This window comes from Papio anubis, chromosome 4 (assembly GCF_008728515.1).
Source record: "Papio anubis isolate 15944 chromosome 4, Panubis1.0, whole genome shotgun sequence".
Taxonomy (NCBI): domain Eukaryota; kingdom Metazoa; phylum Chordata; class Mammalia; order Primates; family Cercopithecidae; genus Papio; species Papio anubis.
Genome location: NC_044979.1, coordinates 101,575,837 through 101,597,141, shown reverse-complemented (window position 1 = coordinate 101,597,141; position 21,305 = coordinate 101,575,837). Strand labels below are relative to the sequence as shown.

The window sequence follows — 21,305 nt, the reverse complement described above, 5'->3', positions numbered from 1 at the left end:
CTCACAAGGCAAGAATTTATACTATTAATTTATCTATTAATAGAGTAAGAATCATTATGATAAACACATAATTTTGAAACTCCCTTAGACCAACTCTACACATTTTTAGTGAAAGTTATTTAATGAACACAGAATATCTACATGTTCATATTATGTTTTATAAAATAAATTTCAAAACCTATTGGTTAGTGCATCAGTCCGTGATCAAGGTTCCACCCGTGAGACTGCCATGCAGGTGGGCAAATTGCACATGCTAAAGGAAATAGACCATGTCAGATATCATTGAGGTCTGTATGGGCACCAGAAGCCAGCTAGAGTTGGCAACAGAAGAAACCAATCAAAATCTCAGCTGCTCTGGCACTGAGCTGCTTTCCAGCCTCTCTTCCCAGAAAGAAGAATCAGCCTCACCTCTGGCTTCAACTTTCCCAGGAAGACGAGAAGGGGGAAATGCCAACTCTTTTTCCTAAAGCAAGAATGGCCAAGATAAGATCAGTTATGAGAGGAAGAACCCTAATACCCAAAGCCTCTTCTATTACCAGTTCCTTTTAACTGGTATGCCTTATTTGCTCAACCTTTTCTAAAGCCTCATGCTCATCATAAAGGATGATGTTTGCTACAGGAGACAAGAACTTAGATCTTCCTTCCAATATGTCCCTGAAAAGGAGGTGGGAAGCTATGATGTTTCCCTTGCTTGCTCCCAAGCCATTGATCTTTAATTTCATACTACCTGAGAATTTTAGCACAACACAAACTCCTTAGTGAATGGCTTACGTTTTTTGATGCAATATTCACCTTGAATTGTTTTATACTAGCACTTGGGCAGTAATTAAAGGCACCTAGAAAGAAGAAGGGGAATTGTGGAGGTGAGCTGGGGAAAGAATAGGGAATAAGAGTAAGACGAAGAGCACCTGAAATACATCAGCTTTGCCTCCCCTTCCTTCTGCCTTGAAGGCTTCTCTCAACTACCTTGGCTACACCCTCCCTTCCTACCATAATCACCTCTCCAGATTCAAAAAGCCCTGTGAAAGATTTATTTTCTTTCTTTTTTTTGAGATGGAGTCTCCCTCTGTCACCCAGGCTGGAGTGCAGTGGCACGATTTCGGTTCACTGCAACCTCCACCTCCCAGGTTCATGGGATTCTCCTGCCTCAGCCTCCCAAGTAGCTGGGATTACAGGTGCCCGCCACCACGCCCAGCTAATTTTTTTGTGTGTTTTTAGTTGAGATGAGGTTTCACCATATTGGCTAGGCTGGTCTTGAACTCCTGACCTCAGGTGATCCTCCCGCCTCAACCTCTCAAAGTGTTGGGATTACAGGCGTGAGGCACCCTGCCCGGCTGAGAGATTTATTTTCTAACCTCCTTCCAAAATACCACCAGGCTAAAATAAAAGGGTTCTCGATTTCCTATCTGACATAAGCTACCCATTGAAAAAACTGAGAAACACATCTCTTGTTAAACTTGTTAAATGTAATTTTTATAAGAAGCATAGAAAAACATGCTCTTTTCTATCTTCATATCTAGCATAGTCCTAGGGGTGAGTGGTAGTGGTTTAGGCTTCTTATTCCTAAGCTTGAACTTAAATCAACTCAACCCCTAGTTAAATCTTAAATTTGGTTTGTTGCCCTGTTTGGTGTGGAGCATTTCAACCATACCTTGATTTTAATACTCCCTTAGAACAGAAGTGTTTTCTCTGTTGAACTGTATATCTAGTTCTACCAACATTTTTACATTAGGATGATACCTTAACTATACACACATAGCAACATTACATTTTTTGCTAGAGAAATAAAGGGATGTCTTAGTAAGGATAAAATATTTGTAATCACATAGATCTGTGAATACTAGCTCAGTTACACCCTTGCTGAATTACTTTGATCCAATGACTTACCCTCTCTGAGCTATGGTTCCCTCATCTGTAAAATGGGAGTAAAATCCACTTGCTCCCATGGTGGTTTTGAGGATGAATTAAGAATGTAAAGTGCTTTATGTAGTGCCTGTCACACAGAATGCTCAAAAAAGGGCTACTTCCATTCCTTACAGCCCCACATGCTAACCCCTGTGTAGATGCCACAGCAGCCCTTAGCTGAGGCATGGCTACAAAGATGCATGCAAAGGATCCTTACGAGGAGTAACAATTTAGTTAGGTACATATGTTTTGTACACAGCTAATTATAATACAAGGCAAAATGTATTAAGGCCTATGGTAAAGGCACGTATCAACAACATTTACGGGAGCACTGAAGGAGGAATATGTCTAGGGAGCAGGGTTCTTGGAGGAGATGATAGAAGAGGTAATCACCACACTAAGACCTTGAAAGATGGATGACTTTTGACATGTGGAAAAGGAGACTGGAAGTGAAGTCTGTGAAAAAAGGAGCAACGTAGCTACAGAGAAGCAAAATTGGGCAATTCTGGGGGACACTAAGCAATCCAACACACGCAGAGTCTGGGCTGTGGGAGAGGAAGTAAGGTGGTAAGAATGGGCTGAGACCAGAATAAGAAAGACCCTGAATTCTATTCTATGGGGATTCACGTTTGTTATTTAAACAATTAAGAGAAATCAAAGTTTAAAAATTGTGAATGAACACTACAGTGTCCCTGTGGAAGTAAAAATGCCCCAAACAAGTGTAGTGTGTTATATCTATAGAACTTAGCATCAAGCAACTGCCCCTTTCATTCGAGAGTGAATAATACCAGGCTTCACACTATTGGAACATACTCAGTCAATTAAGAAAAGTACTGATTGCCGGCTGCAAAATATCCCCATGGTGCCAAAGTGTCTGTGGAGTGGGTGGGGAGGGGGAGGGAAGGTGTGATAATTAAAAGAATTGTTACTTGCAATGTCACAGGAGCCAATGTGTTAACTCGGCATGCTGGGAAGCTAGAATGCTCCCAGCTGCCACGGGGAGGGAGGATGTGGTTTGATCCCTGGCACCACTCGTTGGGACAAGATGAATCACAAATGTGTTAATAGTGAGGTTCCATGTCATAATGTGCCAGATGGAGGTGGTTACATCTCTGATTGATTGCCTCCTGGCCAAGACAGGAGTTTTCCAGAAGGCAAACGTCTCTAAATTGGCATTCAAGCTCTAGGGATCAGCAGGTCTTTATCATGGTCAACATGGACCTGACATTCTCGACTTCATGAAGTGTGGCTACCCGCAAGACATGGGCAGCCAGAAACAGTATCTGGATGAGGAAAGATGTGATGAGGGAGTGATATATGGAAGAAACAGGTTGATGCCTGACAGAGCTCCTATGGCTAAGCGTGACTATTAACGAATCTATGAATGTACTGGAAATAAAGGGGAGGGGGTGGGGAGACACAGGGGGTACCCTGCTTGTGAACAAAATAAATAACCAAAGAGAGAAAAAGAAAGGTAAAAAAGAGAAGGAGCAGGATAGAAAATACTTCCCAGCCTCAGACACCAAATCCCCAAAGCAGATGAGTCTAGATGGCAGGCTGAGGCCACCGGGCAGGAATATAGAGCAGGGGACAGCAAGATGACTCTCCTGTCCGTTCCCTTCCACTCACCCCAACAGTGACTACCCAGCCCTTTGTTGTTGCTGCTTTTTTCCCCCAATGCAAGCTTCCAACTATAAACAGCCAACTACAAGGGCAATAACTGTAGTGTCCTACTGGGAACTAACGCAGCCTCTCGTGCAGGCGCTGGGTCCTAATACAGGACAGTGAATAAAGCTTCATTACAGAACAATGGAGTTAGCTGCCAGAGCCTACAGATTTGAATAAACAACAAATAAGCAACATCTGCTCCAGCATATGTGTATGGTAAAAAAAAGTCACAAAATAAAAGAATTTGTAAATGCCAAAAGCAACACTAAACTGCCAGTGCTACTGTAGAGTGAATTTTTAATTGCACATGCAAAGAGGCAGGCTGTGGGTATTAGTCTCACATATGTCTTGTTGCTGCCAACCTGGGAGTATAGATGAATTTAATTAAATAAGGATTATCCCTTCTCCCCAGTACAATTACTTATTTATAACAATGATAAAATTGCCTAATAAAAAAATTGTAATATTTTAAAAACAAGGCTAGAAAACACCCTGCTTTCTGTGTAAGTCGTTCAGGGCTGTTTGAGTTTGAGTGTGTCTTTTAAAATTAAGTCTATGCCTACTGCCAAGGAAGAAAAAAAAAACCCTTATCATAAAGCCTGCTGCAGTTAAACAGCCAGAGACTACATTATGGAGAAATATAAAGACGACACAGAGCAGCATGGGAATTGACTTTCATGGGTGTGTGGAAAATTAAGCAATTGGACTCAAATTGAGGCCAGGTGACTAAGCCAAGGGACAGGGCCACTGAGACTTGTTCTCTACCAGTGTTCTGGTCACTGGTGAGCAGTTCCCTTCATGTTGGCTATCCCTCTTCCATATGCACTAATTTGCTGAAAATGAACAGCACTACCCAAAACAAACCAACAACAAAATTGATGGGCACTCTTGTCCCTCTTCTCAGTGACGGCAGAGTCCCTTTTTACCTCCACATTAACAACCTGCATCATCACGGAGGCCAGTGGTAATAAACCAGGTATGAAACTAGAGATGGCAAAGTAGATTCATGTGTAGGATGTTACTACAGAAATCAGTATCTTCTGAGTCTCAGGATCTCGTTTCTTTCATCTTTGAGCAATTTTGTTATTTAATCAGTTTTCCTCACTAGGATTCAAGGCAAGTCAGAGCACTTGACCAGCGGCATTCTCTCAAGGTCAATTCAGAAGGCAACCAGAACCAAAAAACAGTCAAGGGCTCTAAGTATGTGGCCATGGGTAGTTACACAATCGTTCTACCTCAGTTTCCTTATCCGTACAGTGGCAGTGGTAAAAGCAGAATTCACCTTCAAGGAAAGTTTCCATGAATTAATAGGTGTGAAATGACTGAAGCCTCAGTAAGTACTCACTCAATAAACATTGCCAAGAATTTAAAAGGATGCTTTGTAAGACACCCAGATCTGTATCTGTCTCTTCCTGGATATTAGCAGCTTTCTATTTATCTATTGTTTTATTTCTTCCTGATACTTATCACAATGGTAATTAAATAATTAATTGATTTCTTCTGATACTTACAAATTCTATGAGACTAGGGTCTGTTTTCCTTCTATTTGTATCTTCATCATTCTCTTAAGGTCGAATCAGGGGGCAACCAGAATTAAAAGACAGTTAAAGTCTTACAGGTGGCTGGGCATGAGCAGGGCAGGAGAGGGCTCTCCCCCAACCCACTAGAAATGTTGGATGATGGTTTGGCAATTATTGCATTGCCTCTTTAAAAATGATAATTTGGCAACGCCAGGGAGAGGCCATTTCCTGATGATCTACATCTGTTAACATCAAACTAGTAATTGAATTCAAGCCCCAAGAAGAAGCAACTTCCTGGGCATGCATGTTGAGACAAAAATGGTGAAGTATGATCTTCCGGGTACACTCCACCAGAAAAGGGAAGAAAGCCTCGATGATTCCCATTGAGGAATAACTCTCTAAACAGACCAACTGTGGTCACTTCCCAAGGGTAAGGAGGGCTCTGCACATGCAGATAGCTCACCCCAAGGGAAGAATCATGGGAAACAGGCAGGCTTACAAAGTCCTAGGATCCCGGTTATGCAAGGCACTTGACTTTCTTTCTCTCTTTAACCTTTTTCTGTAGGAGCATACATTTTACTTTATGACTTGGTTTTGTCGCTAAACTATAGGCTTTTAAACCACTATGTCATGAAATACCAGTTGTGTTCTCATTTTTAATGACTGCATAATAGTCCACTTTATGCGTCATTTTTCAAATTTAAACATACCCCTTTATTGAATGTTTAGGGCAGTTCTAATTTTTCACACCTCTCATATAATTGCCTTAGAGCAACTTGCTAGAGGTTATACACAGGTGAAAAGGTAAATAGGGTTAAAGCTTTCTGACACATATTGTTATATTCCTTGCAGAAAGCAATGTGCTTCCTTGCCAACATTAGCTTATATGAACTCTTAAGCCTCCACCAATTTAATAACTCATTTGTCTATTTGACTATAACGTTAAGTTGTATGTTTTAGATTATAACTGAGGTTGAAAATTGCTTCATTTACATATTTCTTATTTAGTAAAATTTCTACTGTTTTTTGTTGTTGTTGTTGTTAAATCTTTTGTTAAGAAATATTTTGTGAAATATTTGGAAATATTTCGAACACACAGAAAATATAGAAAATAACCGGCCGGGCACAGTGGCTCATGCCTGTAATCCCAGCACTTTGTGAGGCTGAGGCGGGCGGATCACGAGGTCAGGAGATGGAGACCATCCTGGCTAATACGGTGAAACTATCTCTACTAAAAATACAAAAAATCAGCCGGCTGTGGTGGCGGGCGCCTGTAGTCCCAGCTACCCAGGAGGCTGGGGCAGGAGGGTGGAGTGAACCCGGGAGGTAGAGCTTGCAGTGAGCCGAGATCGCGCCACTGCACTCCAGCGTGGGCGACAGAGCAAGACTCGTCTCAAAAAAAAAAAAAAAAAAAAAAAAAAAGAAAAGAAAGAAAGAAAGAAATTCGCTATTTTAGCCACTAATATTTTGTTGTAGCTAAATTGCAAATTACCTTTTCCTACTTTGTGACTTGTCTTTGAACTTTATTCTGTCTTTGTTGAACCAATGTTGACAATTATGATGAAGTCATCTTATCAGTTTCGTTTTATAGTGTGTACTTTTTTGTGTCCTGTTTAAGAAACGGTTTGTTACCCTGAGGTCATAAACGTAGCCTTCTGTATTCTCTTTTGTAAGTACCAATGCCTTACTTTTTACACTTACACTCTTGCTATACTTGGAATTTATCTTTGCATATGGGTCAAGCCAAGGGTTTAATTTTCTATTTTTTTCTATATGGACAACCACCTTACTGTCTCAATTATATCTATCCTTTCTCCACTGATTTTGAAGTGTTCTAACTTACTGCTTTATATCAGGGAGTCTATTTCTGAGCTCTTTATTTCATTGGTTTATTATCCGTTTTTTAAAATATGGCACTTGTCTTAATTGCAATTTCTATATAATAAGTGTTGATTTCTAGCAGGGAAAATTTCTTCTCCATGATCTTTATAATAGTCTTAGCTTTCCTCGGCCCTTTACTGGTACATATGAATTTTAGGACAAGCTTGCAAGTCCTACAGAAAAATAAAACAAACTTATTAGCATTGTTATAGAAATTATGTTGCATTTTAGATTAATTCGGTGAGAGTTTATTTCTTTTTGATATGGAGTTTTCCCATTTATGAACATATCATACCTCTGCTTTTATTTAGTTCTCCTTTATAAGACATAGTAATATTTATAATCTTCCCAACAAATATTCTAAAAGTATTCATTTAAATATAAGGCACTTTAATAGGTTTATTGTTCTTGTTGAAGTTGTGAAAAGAATCTGTTGTTGTGGGTTTTTTTTTTTTTTACTTTAATGTGCTTCCAATTGGTTATTGCTGATGCATGGAGACTGATTTTTGCATTTTGCTCTCATAGCCAACAAACTTGTTAAACCTTATTACTAACACACCTGTCTGCTCTCAAGTTTTGTATGCAGACAGTTATTTTGTCAGCCAAAGTGAACATTTCTCTGGTTTATAAACTTCTTACCTTATTGAGTTGTTTTTCTGCTTTTACCTTTAGTTTAACGTTGAATAAAAGTAATGTGGGCAGGTTGTATTCCTGGTTTAATGGGATTTCTTCTGAGATTTTACTGTTGAGATTGAAATTGCTATCAAGATTTGATGGATGCCCCTAATTAGGTTAAGATATCTTTCTTTTATTTCTACTTGCAGAGTTTTTGTTTGTTCGTTTTGTTTTTTAATTATGATCAATTACATTTTGTTATTTCTTTTCTGCATCTTTTAACATTTTTTTCTTTTTAGAACTGTTAATGTAATGTGCTTTATAAAATAATTTTACTGATGTTGATCCATCCTCAAATTTATGAAAAACCATAGTTCTTGTTAGATGGTAATTTGTAAGAAATCTTTATGTACTTCTACTGTATTTTATCATTAACTGCTAAAATTTTAAGTTTTTTAAATATATGTTTTCAATTTTAGATAGTAAAAACTAATCAGCTTAATTGCTATTTTATGCTGAGCTTAAAAAACCGTTCTGTATTCCAAAATTATATAAATATTCATCTACATTTACTTCTGTTCTTTTTATATTTTGAGGGTGTTTTTACATTTAATAATTTATCTGAAATGTCATCTATCTTCAATTTCTGTTGGCAAAGAATGATAGGGAAATATTTTTTATGCCCACATCTTTTTCAAAATCTATCAAGGTGATGATGTCAAGTATTTCCTTTATCCTATGACTAGTTAAATTATATTAGTTTTTCAATTGTTAAAACATTTTTGATACCTTATACTAAAAGCTATTTGTTCAAGTATTAGCATTTTAAAATATTGTACTTAAATCACCATTAGTTTATTTATTTATTTAAACATTTTTGCATCTATTTTCATAAGTGGAATGTATCAATTTTCTGAGACATTTTAGTCAGAATTTCCTATCAGGTTTCTCTAAAATCTAAAAGATGCTTGGAAGATTTACAAATGTTTACATTATCTGAAAGATTACATAAGCAAAAAATTATCTCTTTCTTGAAAAATTGAAAGAACCAGTCATATAACAATTTTTTTCTCTTTGCTGTTCTCAGAAGTAATTTCTGATAAACTTAGTTTGTGTTTATTTATTTTTCCCCTATGGTATTAGTTTATTTATCTTTTCTATTATGTTACTTTATTAATTTTTGTTATATATATGATACAAATATTGGTAATATAGTATCAATATATAAATGAATGACATATGCAAAATATATTTATGTATCTAAATTTCCTTAAGTGGCATCAATAGTAATTATCTCTTGTTTTAATTACATTAGTTGTACTAGCATTCCTTTATAATTTTAAAATGGGTTTTGCATGTTAGGTCATTTATTTTCTATATCAGTGACTATACTTCTTTTCTTTAATTTTATTTTGATGTTCTAATTTTGTTTGTATGTATTTTCAGTTTTTTGAACTTTGTGGGTTTTTTCCTATAAAAATTTATTGCTTGGATTTTACATATCAAATAATTTGTTTCTTCTTTCCACATTACCAATTTCTACTTATCTTTATTAATGTCTAACTTCTAATTTTGTTTTATTGATTTAATGATGACTTCTTGAGGCAAATACCTAATTTATTTTAGTTTTTTCTGCTTTGATAATAAAAACAATCAATGCTCTGAATTTGCCTCATATTACTGCTTGTGGTAGAACTCTATGATTTTATATAAAATGTCTTTATTCAAGTGATCTGAATTTGTAATTTTAACTTATACTTTTCTATACCTTTGTTTAGGATGGAGGACCCAGCCCCCAAGTACTGGGTTTGTCATTTTGTTTTTTTTTGTTTGGGGTTAGAAAATGTTACTTTTTCTTCTATTATTGAATTCAAGTGTTACTGCACTGTATTTATATCTATAAAAATGTGGCTCATATTGTGCGTGTGTGTGTGTGTGTGTATGTGTGTAGTCTGGGCATGGTGGCTCAAGCCTGTAATCCCAGCACTTTGAGGGGCCAAGGTGGGTGGATCATCTGAGGTCAGGAGTTCAAGACCAGCCTGGCCAACATGGTGAAACCCCATCTCTACTAAATATACAAAAATTAGCTAGGCGTGGTGGCACATGCCTGTAATCCCAGCTACTCAGGAGGCTGAGGCAGGAGAACCACTTAAACCTGGGAGGCGGTTGCACACCAGCCTGGGTGACAGAGCAAGACTCTATCTCAAAAAAAAAAAAAGAAGAAAAAAGAAATCGTAAAAGAATCTTTGCATTTTCATGTTGTTAGATATTTTAATAAATATTCCAAGAACACTGGCAAATAGTATTCAATATTTTTCTATCGAGTACATATTATTAATACCTTTTTATTCTCTTATATTATTTTATGCTTGATCTGTAAAAGACTGAAAGGAATAGTAAAAGCCCTCCCCCCCTTTTTTTTTTGAGACAGAGTCTTGCTCTGTCACACAGGCTGGAGTGCAATGGCACGATCTTACCTCACTGCAACCTCTGCCTCCCGAATTTGAGTGATTCTCCTGCCTCAGCCTCCCGAGTAGCTGGGACCCACCACAGCCAGCTAATTTTTGTATTTTTAGTAGAGCCGGAGTTTCACCATGTTGGCCAGGCTGGCCTCAAACTCCTGACCTCAGGTGATCCACCAGCCTCAACCTTCCACAGTGCTAGGATTACAGGCGTGAGCCACCACACCCAGCTAAAAGCTCCCATTTTTATTGTATCCATTTCTGTGGATACGCCAGAATTATTTCTTGCGTAGTGTTTTGAAAATAACATATGAACATGGTAACAAAAGAAAATTAAAATATGCCAATTAATTTAAAACATATCAGTTTTCCTTTTATTAAGCTACCACCATTAACAGTTCCTTATACATTTCTACAGAAGCAATCTGTGCGTGCCTTTCCCCCAGTAGAAATATTATACAATCATCTGTCACTTAACATCTAACAACAGGGACACATTCTGAGAAATGCATGCTTAGTTGATTTTCTCATTGTTTGAATATCATAGAGTGGACTTAAACACAAACAGAAAGTATAGCCTACTGCACACTTAGACGAGATGGTATAGCCTATCCTCCCAGGCTGCAAACCTGTACAGTATGCTATTGTACTGAATATTGTAGGCAACTGTAACACAATGATAAGTATTTGGGTATCGCAACAGAAAAGGTACAGTTAAAATATGGTGTTATAATTTTATAGGACCACTGCTGTATATGTGGTCTGTCATTGACCAAAGCATCGTTATTCGGTAAGTAACCATAGATACACTCTTTTTAATACAAAGGAGTGTATAGATAAGACTCTTTTGCATGTAACTTTTTTCTCATTTAACAACTCTATGTCTCAGAGACCTTTCCATATAAACAGATATTAAAATCTTCCTGATTTTTTAAAATAATGACTGAATAGTTTTGATGTAAGGATATACTATAATTTTAAAAGTAGATTATTATTGTGGGCATTTAGCTTGTCTCTAGTTATTATGAACATTATATATATTACAGTAAAATTCTTTGTGTGTACATTTCAGTCTATTGGCAGGTCAAGTTACAGAACTGGAATAAATACATCAAAAGCTGCATCCATTTAAAATTATGAGATATAGCCAGGTCACATTTTAAAGTAATTATGAAAATTTAAATTCCAAACAACAGTGGGTGAGTGTCAGTTTCACATTTTTACTGTTACTCTGTATTTTTTAACTTTTAATTATTTGCTAATGTAATAAGTGAAAAGGTGAAGTCAATCTTGTTTGTGGAGCTTTTATATTTCTTCTTTGAACTGCCTATGTATTTCCATTCCCCATATCTAATAAGATCTTGTTTTTCTCACTGATTTGTAGGGGCTTCTTTACAAATTGATAAAGTCAGCCTTTATATATTAGATGTTAACTACTTGGTATGTAATGATTCATGATTGTTTTGTTTTTGTTTTTGTTTTTTTGAGGTACAGTCTGGCTCTGTCTCTCAGGCTGGAGTGCAGTGGTGGGATCTCAGCTCACTGCAACCCCACCTCCCAGGTTCAAGCAATTCTCCTGCCTCAGCCTCCCCAGTAGCTGGGATTACAGGCATGCACCACTATACCCAGCTAATTTTTGTATTTTTAGTAGAGATGGGCTTTCACCATGTTGGCCAGGCTGGTCTCGAACTCCTAACCTCAAGTGATCTGCCCACCTTAGCTTCCCAAAGTGTCAGGATTACAGGCGTAAGACACTGCACCCAGCGTGATTGTTAATTTTTAAATGAAATTTTGATAAGTTTTTAAAGGGCTTTATTAAAAATATTTTCTTTCATTTTAAAGTAAGCATTATTAGATTTTAGTATTATAACCCCGATTAATTTTTGTCTTTATTTCTTGCTTATTCTAGGTCCAACCTTTCCCAATTAACCTTTCTTGGTTTTATTACTTGAGTTCAACTTTTCCGTACCCTATTTTTATTAATACAGAGCAGGCTTCCCCAACCCCTGGCTTCGGTCCATGACTTGTTAGGCACTGGGCCATACACCAGGAGGTGAGCAGTGGATGGGCAAACAGGCTTTACCACCTAAGCTCTGCCTCCTGTCAGATCAGTGGTGGCATTAGATTCTCACAGGAGCACAAATTCGATTAGAACTACACATGCAAAGAATCTAGGTTGTGCGTCCTTATGATGATCTGAGGTGGATTAGTTTCATCATGGAACCACCCACTTGCCTTGGTCCGTGGAAAAATTGCTTTTAATGAAACTGGTCCCTGGTTCCAAAAAGGTTAGGGACCGCTGTTCCAGAGTACTTTATTTTGGGTAACATCTTAATCAACTTGAATGGTAGTAAAAAGAGTTGATACATAAATAAGGGATTTACATGTATTAGGCCAATCTTTTTAACAATCCCATGAGATAGATGCTGTTATTATGCTTATGTTTATTTTCTTTAGATGAGGACACAGAAACACAGAGATTGAGTAATTTGTCTAAAGTCACGCAGTTGGTAGTTGCTAGAGTGTGGGATTGGAATCCAGGCAAGCTGGCTCCAAAATTCATGCTCCAACCATGGTCTCACTTACTTGAGGGCATTGTCCTGGAAAGGTAGTGGATGATATACCTGGGGAGTCCTGTTATCTTTGAGGGTGGCATTATACTGCCCTCGTGCATAAAAAGAGTAGGGCTGGGTATAAAATTGTTGGTTCACATTTTCTTCCCCTTCTAAATTGTATGTGTATTAATTTATTCCCATCTGCCATGTTATGTTGCTAATGAGATATTTGAAATTTTTTCTCTTTGTAAGTAATCTGCATTTTTTTGGTCCAGAAATGTGTGAGTTAACTCTCATCCCACTGTATCCTTCTACTTTATACATTTTACTGTCATATTTAGATGTTTTCATTTCATTGATGTACCTGAATTTAGTAAAAACCATTTTTGTTGCAATAGTTATTTATTTATTTATTAAATCAAAGTATAATATATACATTAAAAAAATCAAATAGTGCCAAAATACTGTGTCATGGAAAGAAAATTCCCCAAAGACAACTGCTTTTAACCCTTCGCATATGGGATCCTAAGAGTGGCAATGTCGCCATGATGTTTCCAGACCTAGGATTTGGCACCATTCATTGTTGGTTTTGCTAAAACTTGCTCCTGCTTCCGTGAACACCACTCATGGTTACCCAGTTTGAGCATGCCATCTATTTTTCTCTTTGGAAGAAAGTCCCTACCCTTTTCACCAGTTTTTCTTCACAATTCTCATCAACCACTTCTCAACAGCTACATTTTTATCTTCAAAATACTCAGTTTGCTAATATTTCTAATTTGCTATGTGACCAGAATTGTCTCCCTATTTGTCTCATTGTTGATTGTCAAAGCAGAAAGCCAGTGAAGAGTGTTTACGTTGTTATGGCTGCATACATGTGTCTCATAGCCAGGCCAGTAGTTTCATCAGATGACGTTACATTTTCCATACGTCCACTGTCATCGAATATTAGATACCATCAGGTTTAAGACTCTCATTATTTTATAATGAGAAAAAAATAACTCTCTAGCAATTAAACTAAGACCTGTCATCAATTATAACATGTATCTTGATTGCAAGGATGACAAATTGGGAAAAATCACTCATCTTATAATTGATGAAATACTGGGGTCAACACCTCTCTTGCTCACTAGAGTTCTTGACCTGGAGGCACAGCCCATTCCACAGTCAGTGTTGATGTTCTCATGCATGAGCCATGTGTCTCTCAGATGCAAGGGACTCATTTTCCAGATGCATAGCACAGCATTCAAGAGTGTAGACTCTGGAGCTAGACAGGCTGAATTTGAAACCTGGCACCACTTTGAACTCTATGAGAAACTGAGGCACATTATTTAACCTCTCCGTGCTTGTTTCTTCATCTAATACACGGAAATAGTAATACTGCTTACTTTAAAGGTTTATTTTAAGGATTAAATTAAGTAAAGCATATGAAACATTTAGAACAGTACCTATCACAGTGTGTCTGTATTTGTTAAATGTAATGACACTGCTCTGTGAGTAATCTCCTTGCAGGCTTCTTACTGCTTAGGAGTGAAATTTAGTGTCCTCAATCTTCCTCCAAAGAAGGAATGAGGATACCCGGCAGGGAAACAGTGTTCTCCAATGAAATATCTTCATCCATTTTTTTCTTCTCTCTGCAACTTGTCCCCTCTTTATATTCATGATGGCTGAAAGGTTCAATGTTGTGGAACTGATTCCTACAAATTCCTTAGAAAACTACATACATATGCTTGTCACATATTGACTTTGTATCTGATATATATCTTTTTTAGAACCCCAGTCGAAATTTAAGACATTAAGAGTCCAACTGCAACCACTTCTTACATCTATGTACTATTTCTTGGATCCGTCTTCTTTGACATTTTGTTTATTATATTCATTCCTTTTTCTTTTCCCACTTAGTTCTTAAGTAATTTCTCAAACATCTCCTAGTTTTTTCAGTCATTTTTATATATGTACCAGTCTGTCTCTTACTAATTCTATTGTATTTTAAAAATTATATTTTAATTTTAAAAAAGTAGCTGGGCATAGTGGCGTGTGCCTACGATCCCAGCTACTTGGTAGGCTGAGGCAGGAGGATCTCTTGACACTAGGAGTTCAAGGTTGCAGTGATTGATTTAGGATTGTACCACTGCACTTCAACCTGGGCTACAGAGTGAGATCTCCATCTCAAAAAACAAACTACATATATATATATATATATATATACACACACACACACACACACACACACACACACGCACACACATATGTATATAAATTTTTATTAGCATTTTGCTGTACCTCTCATTTTTTGTCTCTTTTACATCCTTATTTTTTCAGTCTACTTAAAGTTATATTGTACCACTTCATGTAAAATGTAGAAATCTTGTAGGTATCTTTGTTCATTTACCAATTCCCCCATCCTGTATGCTATAAATTGTCAAGTACAATATCAACATATGGTATACAACACCACGATACCCTGCCCTTTAGCAATGCTTAAAGAACTTCCTTTAGCAATGCTTACAGTACATGGGTGCTGGTGATGAGTTATTTTTGTTTGTTTGTCTGAAATTTTATCTTTATTTTTGAAGGATATTTTTGCTGCATGTAGATTTCTGGCTCATAGTTACTGTCTTCTGGTCTCTCTTGTTTTTAATGAGAAATCTTCTGTCATTCAAATCTTTATTCCCCTGTATTCAATATGTCATTTTTGTGTGCCTGCTTTAAACATTTTCTTTTATCTTTGATTTCTATCAGTTTGATCCTAGTATTATTTAGGTGTAGTTTTCTTTGTAATTTCTTTGTAATTATCCCACTTAGAGTTTGCTGGCTTTTTGAATCTGTAAATGTAAATCTTTGAGCAAAATTAGAAGATTTCCCACCATTATTTCTCCAAATATTTTTTCCCTGTACAGTTTTCTCTGTCCTTTCCTTCTCAGACTGTAACTACATGTATATTTGACCTTTGATATTGCTTCACAGGCTTCTGAAACTCAGATAAGTATTTTCTATAATTTTCAAATCTTTTTCCTGATCTTTAGATTGTTGGATAATGTCTATAGATATATTAAAATCCACCAAGTCTTTCTTTCATTGTTTCTGATGTAATGTTAAATGAATATTGAATTTCAGAAATTATAGTTTTTATTTACAGAATTTCCATTTTATTATTTATTATAATTCTATTTTTTTAGATTTTCTATCTTTTCATTCATTGTGAGCGTATTTTCCTCTATATCCTTCAGCATAATTATAATAATCTCCCTATCTGCTGATTAGAACATCTGGGCTTTCTCATGGTTTGTCTCCATTAATTGCCATTTTTCTTGCATATGAGTTATATTTTCTCATTTCTTCATGTGTCTAGTATAATTTTATTGTTCCTGAATATTGTGAATGGTATGTTGTTTAAGGAGGCAAGGAACTTGTCTGGAATCAAACTCCAAATGAAAATCTCAGTTCACATCTTTTAGTCTTAACAGATTCTTTAAGTCCTTTCCATGTGTGTTTGGTTCAACAATTGGCTAGAGATTTGAAAAGATTGAATTCCTAGAATTTGAAGATTTTCCTCCTTGGTTCTCTCCTTTCTGTGATTTTCCCCCTTCTCTTTTCAGCTATTATCATTTCCTCAAATTTTATATTCTGATTTTTTTTTTTTAACTAGTAAGACTGCTACTTTTTATTTTATTTTTTTTGAGATGGAGTATCACTCTGTTGCCCAGGCTGGAGTGCAGCTGACACAATCAAGGCTCACCACAACCTCTGCCTCCCAGGTTCAAGCAATTCTCCTGCCTCAGCCTCCAGTAGCTGGAATTATAGGCACCCACCACCATGCCTGGCTAATTTTTGTATTTTTAGTAGAGACAGAGTTTCACCATTTGGCCAGGCTGGTATAGAAATCCTGACCTCAAGTGATCCACTCACCTCAGCCTCCCAAAGTGCTGGAATTACAGGCATGAGCCACTATACGTGGCCAATACTGCTACTTTCTATTAGAGTTTTAGGACAATGTCAACTGGAGCCTTCCCTGAAGCTAAAAAGCTTTTAAAAAACAGGACACTCACCCAATGCCATTCCTTCCTTCTATGTGTTGAAACCCCCTCCACTCTCTGTTCACTTTTGGTCACTCTTCAGTGCCTTTATGCAGGAGTTTTAAAAATATTTTGTCCAGAGTTTATGATTATTCTCTGTGGGAGGGTTGGCTCGTTAGGAATTACTTAGCATCAGAAACAGAATCAAGCTTTGTATGTTTTATCTGAAAGGAATCTACTCATTGGAGATGCTTCTCTTACATAGATGCCATGTCCTCATACAACTCACTGAGAATAGTAATTCCTGATGATTTGTCATGTTTCTTTGTAATCATTTTTTTAGTGGACATTTATTCTGAATAACTTCTGATTTTTGAACTGCTAAATCTTATAATTTTGCTTGGTTTGATGATTTTATAAGGTGGCAGGGAAGGCATATCTTATCCAAGTTGATAACTAAGTGAGATTCTCTTGGAAATTTTTACCTTATCATGTTAGTATAGTCCTGCAGTAGACTCATCTTTTTAATCCTTAGGTGGGCTCTTTACCTAGAATTGTCTGCAACTTCGTCCACAATAAATCCCACACAAAGTCCTAGTCTTATAGAATATGAATGATAGACTTCTCCTCCTCTTCTTCCTTTTAAGTAGCACTATTACATATTTCCTTTTTTTCCTTATATTCCCCTGTCATTTAAGTGACATTTTATTTTTAGGGGACTCAGGGAGGATAGTATATTTGTGGCCTTGGGTCCCAATTTTCTATATAAAGTCAATTTGTTCACATTCAATTAGGAAATGCTTAAATATAATCTTTCTGCTAGTATGCACAGTCTTGCACATGAGCAGAGGCCATACAGTCTTAATACTGGTTTTTAACACATTTTAAAGGTATTTGAAGAGTTCATCATGTACCTTCACCTATGTGTTTAAAACAACAATTTGCTATCTCCTGATTCTGTGGGCTGGCCAGCTCAGTGTGGCTTTCTCTTGGATTCTCTCATGTAGTTGCATCAGATGGCACCTGGGCTAGAGTCATCTGAAAGTTGGGGCCGGACATCAAAGATGGTATTCACGTGGAGCTCATGCAGCACTGTCCACCAGAGAGTCCATGCGTGGCTTCCTCATGTCACTTGGGCTTCGCACAACATACGGGCTGCATTCCCAGAGAGAATGTTCCAAGAGGAAATATCTCAAGAGCCGGGAAGCAGCTGAGTGAGTGGCGCTGAAACTAGCACAGCATCACTACTGCTATAATATTTTGGTCAAAATAGTCCATGTGCTTTCATCTTTAAAATGAAGTAATTGTTTTATACTTTGAGAAAAAAAAATGCGTGTATACAATATCTCAAAGTGATTACACATACAGTTATCACATACATATGATAATTTCCTTTTCCCATTAATTGAACGAATTTTACATATTTATTCTGAGTCTTATGTTTGTTTTGGTTAACAACACTATTTTCGAAAGTAACAAAATCACATTTGCTGTACTATAATTCAGATTTTATCCATTAGGCTCTCCTTCACCTACCTTACTTTGTTCTCTCAATTCGAGATGAAATGTAGATTAGTAATTTTTGTCTAACTTCCCAAATAATTTTTTGGAATGATTGGGGCGACTTACATGGTATTAATTGACCTCTTAATAGAATGTCAAAGGAGGCAATTCCTGTTGGCAAGGGGACCTCCAACTTCATTGAGAAGCATTCAATTAGATGGAAAACAGATGCTTATTTTTGTCTTATAAGCCTCAATGCAGGTTATGTGGTAATTACTTCGAAGAGCAGGATAACAATTTATGTAATCAGCAGGACCCTATAATTACTAATGCATAATTTCTAAACAGCATTTAGCAAAATGAGGCCCATACATACACTTTGTAATGAAAAAGATGTGTTTGACACAGCACTAAATTAAATTAAAAATTTGCATATTTTCTTCCAGGAAATGCATGAGCTTCGTCTGCTGTATTTTGCTGGACTAATTGTGCCTACTTCTAACTGCCTTATAGGGCCATGGAAATGCTGAATCACAGTGACAACTGAATGGGGGAATAAAAACCAGGAATAGAGAAAGGTTTCCTTCTCTCTTGTTTAGGATGTTAAAGCATCATTCTGAGAGAAAACTTGCAAAGCTACATCTAGGGAACCTCTGTCCACTGAGAGTTTAACATTAAGATTATACAAAATGCAGAATTCAAGGGCTAGCAGAGAACTTAAAATTATCTGCACTTATTTCTTTATTTCAGATGGAAAAACTGAGACCCAGTTAAATGAAACGGTGTGTACACTATGAAGCAGTTGGTGGAAGGAGTGAAAAAGTACCTGCCTCCCCACAGTCAGGCTCAGTCCCATGAAATTCATTCCACTATGGTAGTCAGATCGTATAGAGTTAGTGTCAGACAAGCCACACATACCATTAGCCCCAGGGATATTGAATGTTTCTGTGGTCTTTTAAAATTTACATGTACATTTGCATTGCCAGTAGTTTTTTGTTTTGTTTTGTTTTGTTTTTTGAGATGGAGTTTTGCTCTTGTTGCCCAGGCTAGAGTGCAGTGGTATGATTTCAGCTCACTGCAACCTCCGTCTCCCGGGTTCAAGCAATTCTTCTGCCTCAGCCTCTCAAATAGCTGGGATTACAGGTGCACACCACTGTGCCAGCTAATTTTTTTGTATTTTTAGTAGAGGTGGGGTTTTGCCATGTTGGCCAGGCTGGCCTTGAACTCCCGACCTCAGGCGATTCCCACGTCTCGGCCTCCAAAGTGCTGAGATTACAGGCATGACCCACCACGCCTGGCCTACCAGTAGTCTTTTAATATCTCAGAAGATGCATGAATGTAGAGTATCTTCTACAGGTAATTTAAACTCTGTACACGTTAAGAAATTTAAATACCAGTTATTTACGTTCTGAAAGACCACTAATGAGATCACACACCTTGATGAATTCTTACCTACAGTTCCTGAAGTCATGTCAAGAGGATTACCAGTCTCTTCTTCAAAGCTCTGGACCTAAGATATCAAAATGCATCAATGTCATTAGAAATTTTGTCAAATAAATTCACTTATTTTAATCAATATGTAATGAGACTGGCAACTGATAAGAGGGATAAACATGAGATCCTGAACTGAAATAACTTACAGTCTGCTGGGAGGAGGTAGCGGGGACAAGGTACCCGTGATAAAGACTCAAAGAATTAAAGAAGTTGAGGAAACGGGAAGATCACATCCGGATGGGATGATCAATGCTTCTGGAAGTTGTACATTTGAAAGACATTTAACTAATAATATTTCTATTCTAGATTGTTTTTGCCTTCCAAAGAACTTTAAGTGTATTTGGAGAAAGCTAATTAGGGCTTGATAAATTTATGGAAAGTAATTCAGAAAATTTAGTTGCTATATAATGCTTAGACATTTTTTAAAATTTTAGTTTCCAAATTGCTAGAACAAAATTTATTTTTGAAATTTTTAAAGAAATTAATGAATATTTCTGTATTGATGAAAATAAAGTTATCATTAAACAAAATAATGCATATTACTTCTAAAATAGCAATACAGCTAATTACAGAAACATGATACATAGAAAAAGAAGGTAAAAAAAACAGGGCTGGGCTTGATAGCTCATGCCTGTAATCTCAACAATTTGGGAGGTCAAGGTGGGAGAATCACTTGAAGCCAGGTGGTTAAAACCAGCCTGGGCAATATAGTGAGACCCCATCTCTCCAAAAAATAAAAAGAAGATAAGAAAACAGTTACTGTTACTCCAAAAACATTTTGGAGTATTTCTTTGAAAGTTTTCTTTTATATACATTTATTCTGGATATTGTCATGTAGTCAAATTTTTCGCTCAAAAATTTGAAGCAGGAATTTTTATTCCACATCATAAAATTTCTCTGAAAACATATTTAATGACAGGACAAGAGGCTGTTCTCAGGAAGTACATTAGTTTACTTAACAATTCTCCCACTCTTGAAATGTTTTCTAAATTTTGCAATTAGAAATAATGATGAGGTGAATATTCTTGTTCATAAATCTGTATCTACATGTCATATTACTTATTTGGAATTGATATTTGAATACTGAAAGCTGAATCAAAGAACATAAACATTTTAAACACTGTGGTACATATGGCCAAAAATGACTCTAACCCAGGAATAGACTGGAGACCATGAGGATATAATGCAACTGTAATAAGAAAAAATTTTTAATCTCTCTTTTTAATCCTTCATATCTTTTTTTCAAATAAGTTACTTTATACTTGTAATCTATTAGACATACTCTTAGCATTATTTTCACTAGTGTTGGTAACTCAAATCAGTGAGTGTCATATGCGTTTTCAAATGTAATAAAAAGTTTTGGCTATGACCATTATCATGGAGAAAAATCCACTTAGGGCAATGTGAAGCACATGTTTGTCTTTTGAAAAAAAAAAGGAAAAGCCCCATTCATTTCAAATGAAAGCCATGTGTATTCCTGGGTTATTCCACCTGAGCCAAACCTATTAATTAATAAAAAATAAAATAAAGAAATAGTTATAGCTTTTGAAATATTCCCCACCTAATCAAGATGTTGACTGGGATTGTTTAATAATATGATTAATGTTCTCACATGTGACTTTTAGAGAATAGGATGCTTATATGCAAACAGGAGGGAAAGCTAAAAATTATTTATTATGAATATGAAGA

At 36.5% G+C, this 21,305-nt stretch overlaps 1 protein-coding gene across 1 annotated transcript in view; it reads right to left on the bottom strand.

Moving 5' to 3' along the window:
* The window catches only part of ITPRID1 (ITPR interacting domain containing 1), a 93,152-nt gene that overhangs the window by 39,309 nt on the left and 32,538 nt on the right, over positions 1–21,305 (bottom strand). The window contains exon 8 of the mRNA XM_021935921.2: positions 19,575–19,632. Coding sequence (XP_021791613.2) covers positions 19,575–19,632 — 58 coding nt within the window. The remainder of the gene's footprint in view (positions 1–19,574; positions 19,633–21,305) is intronic.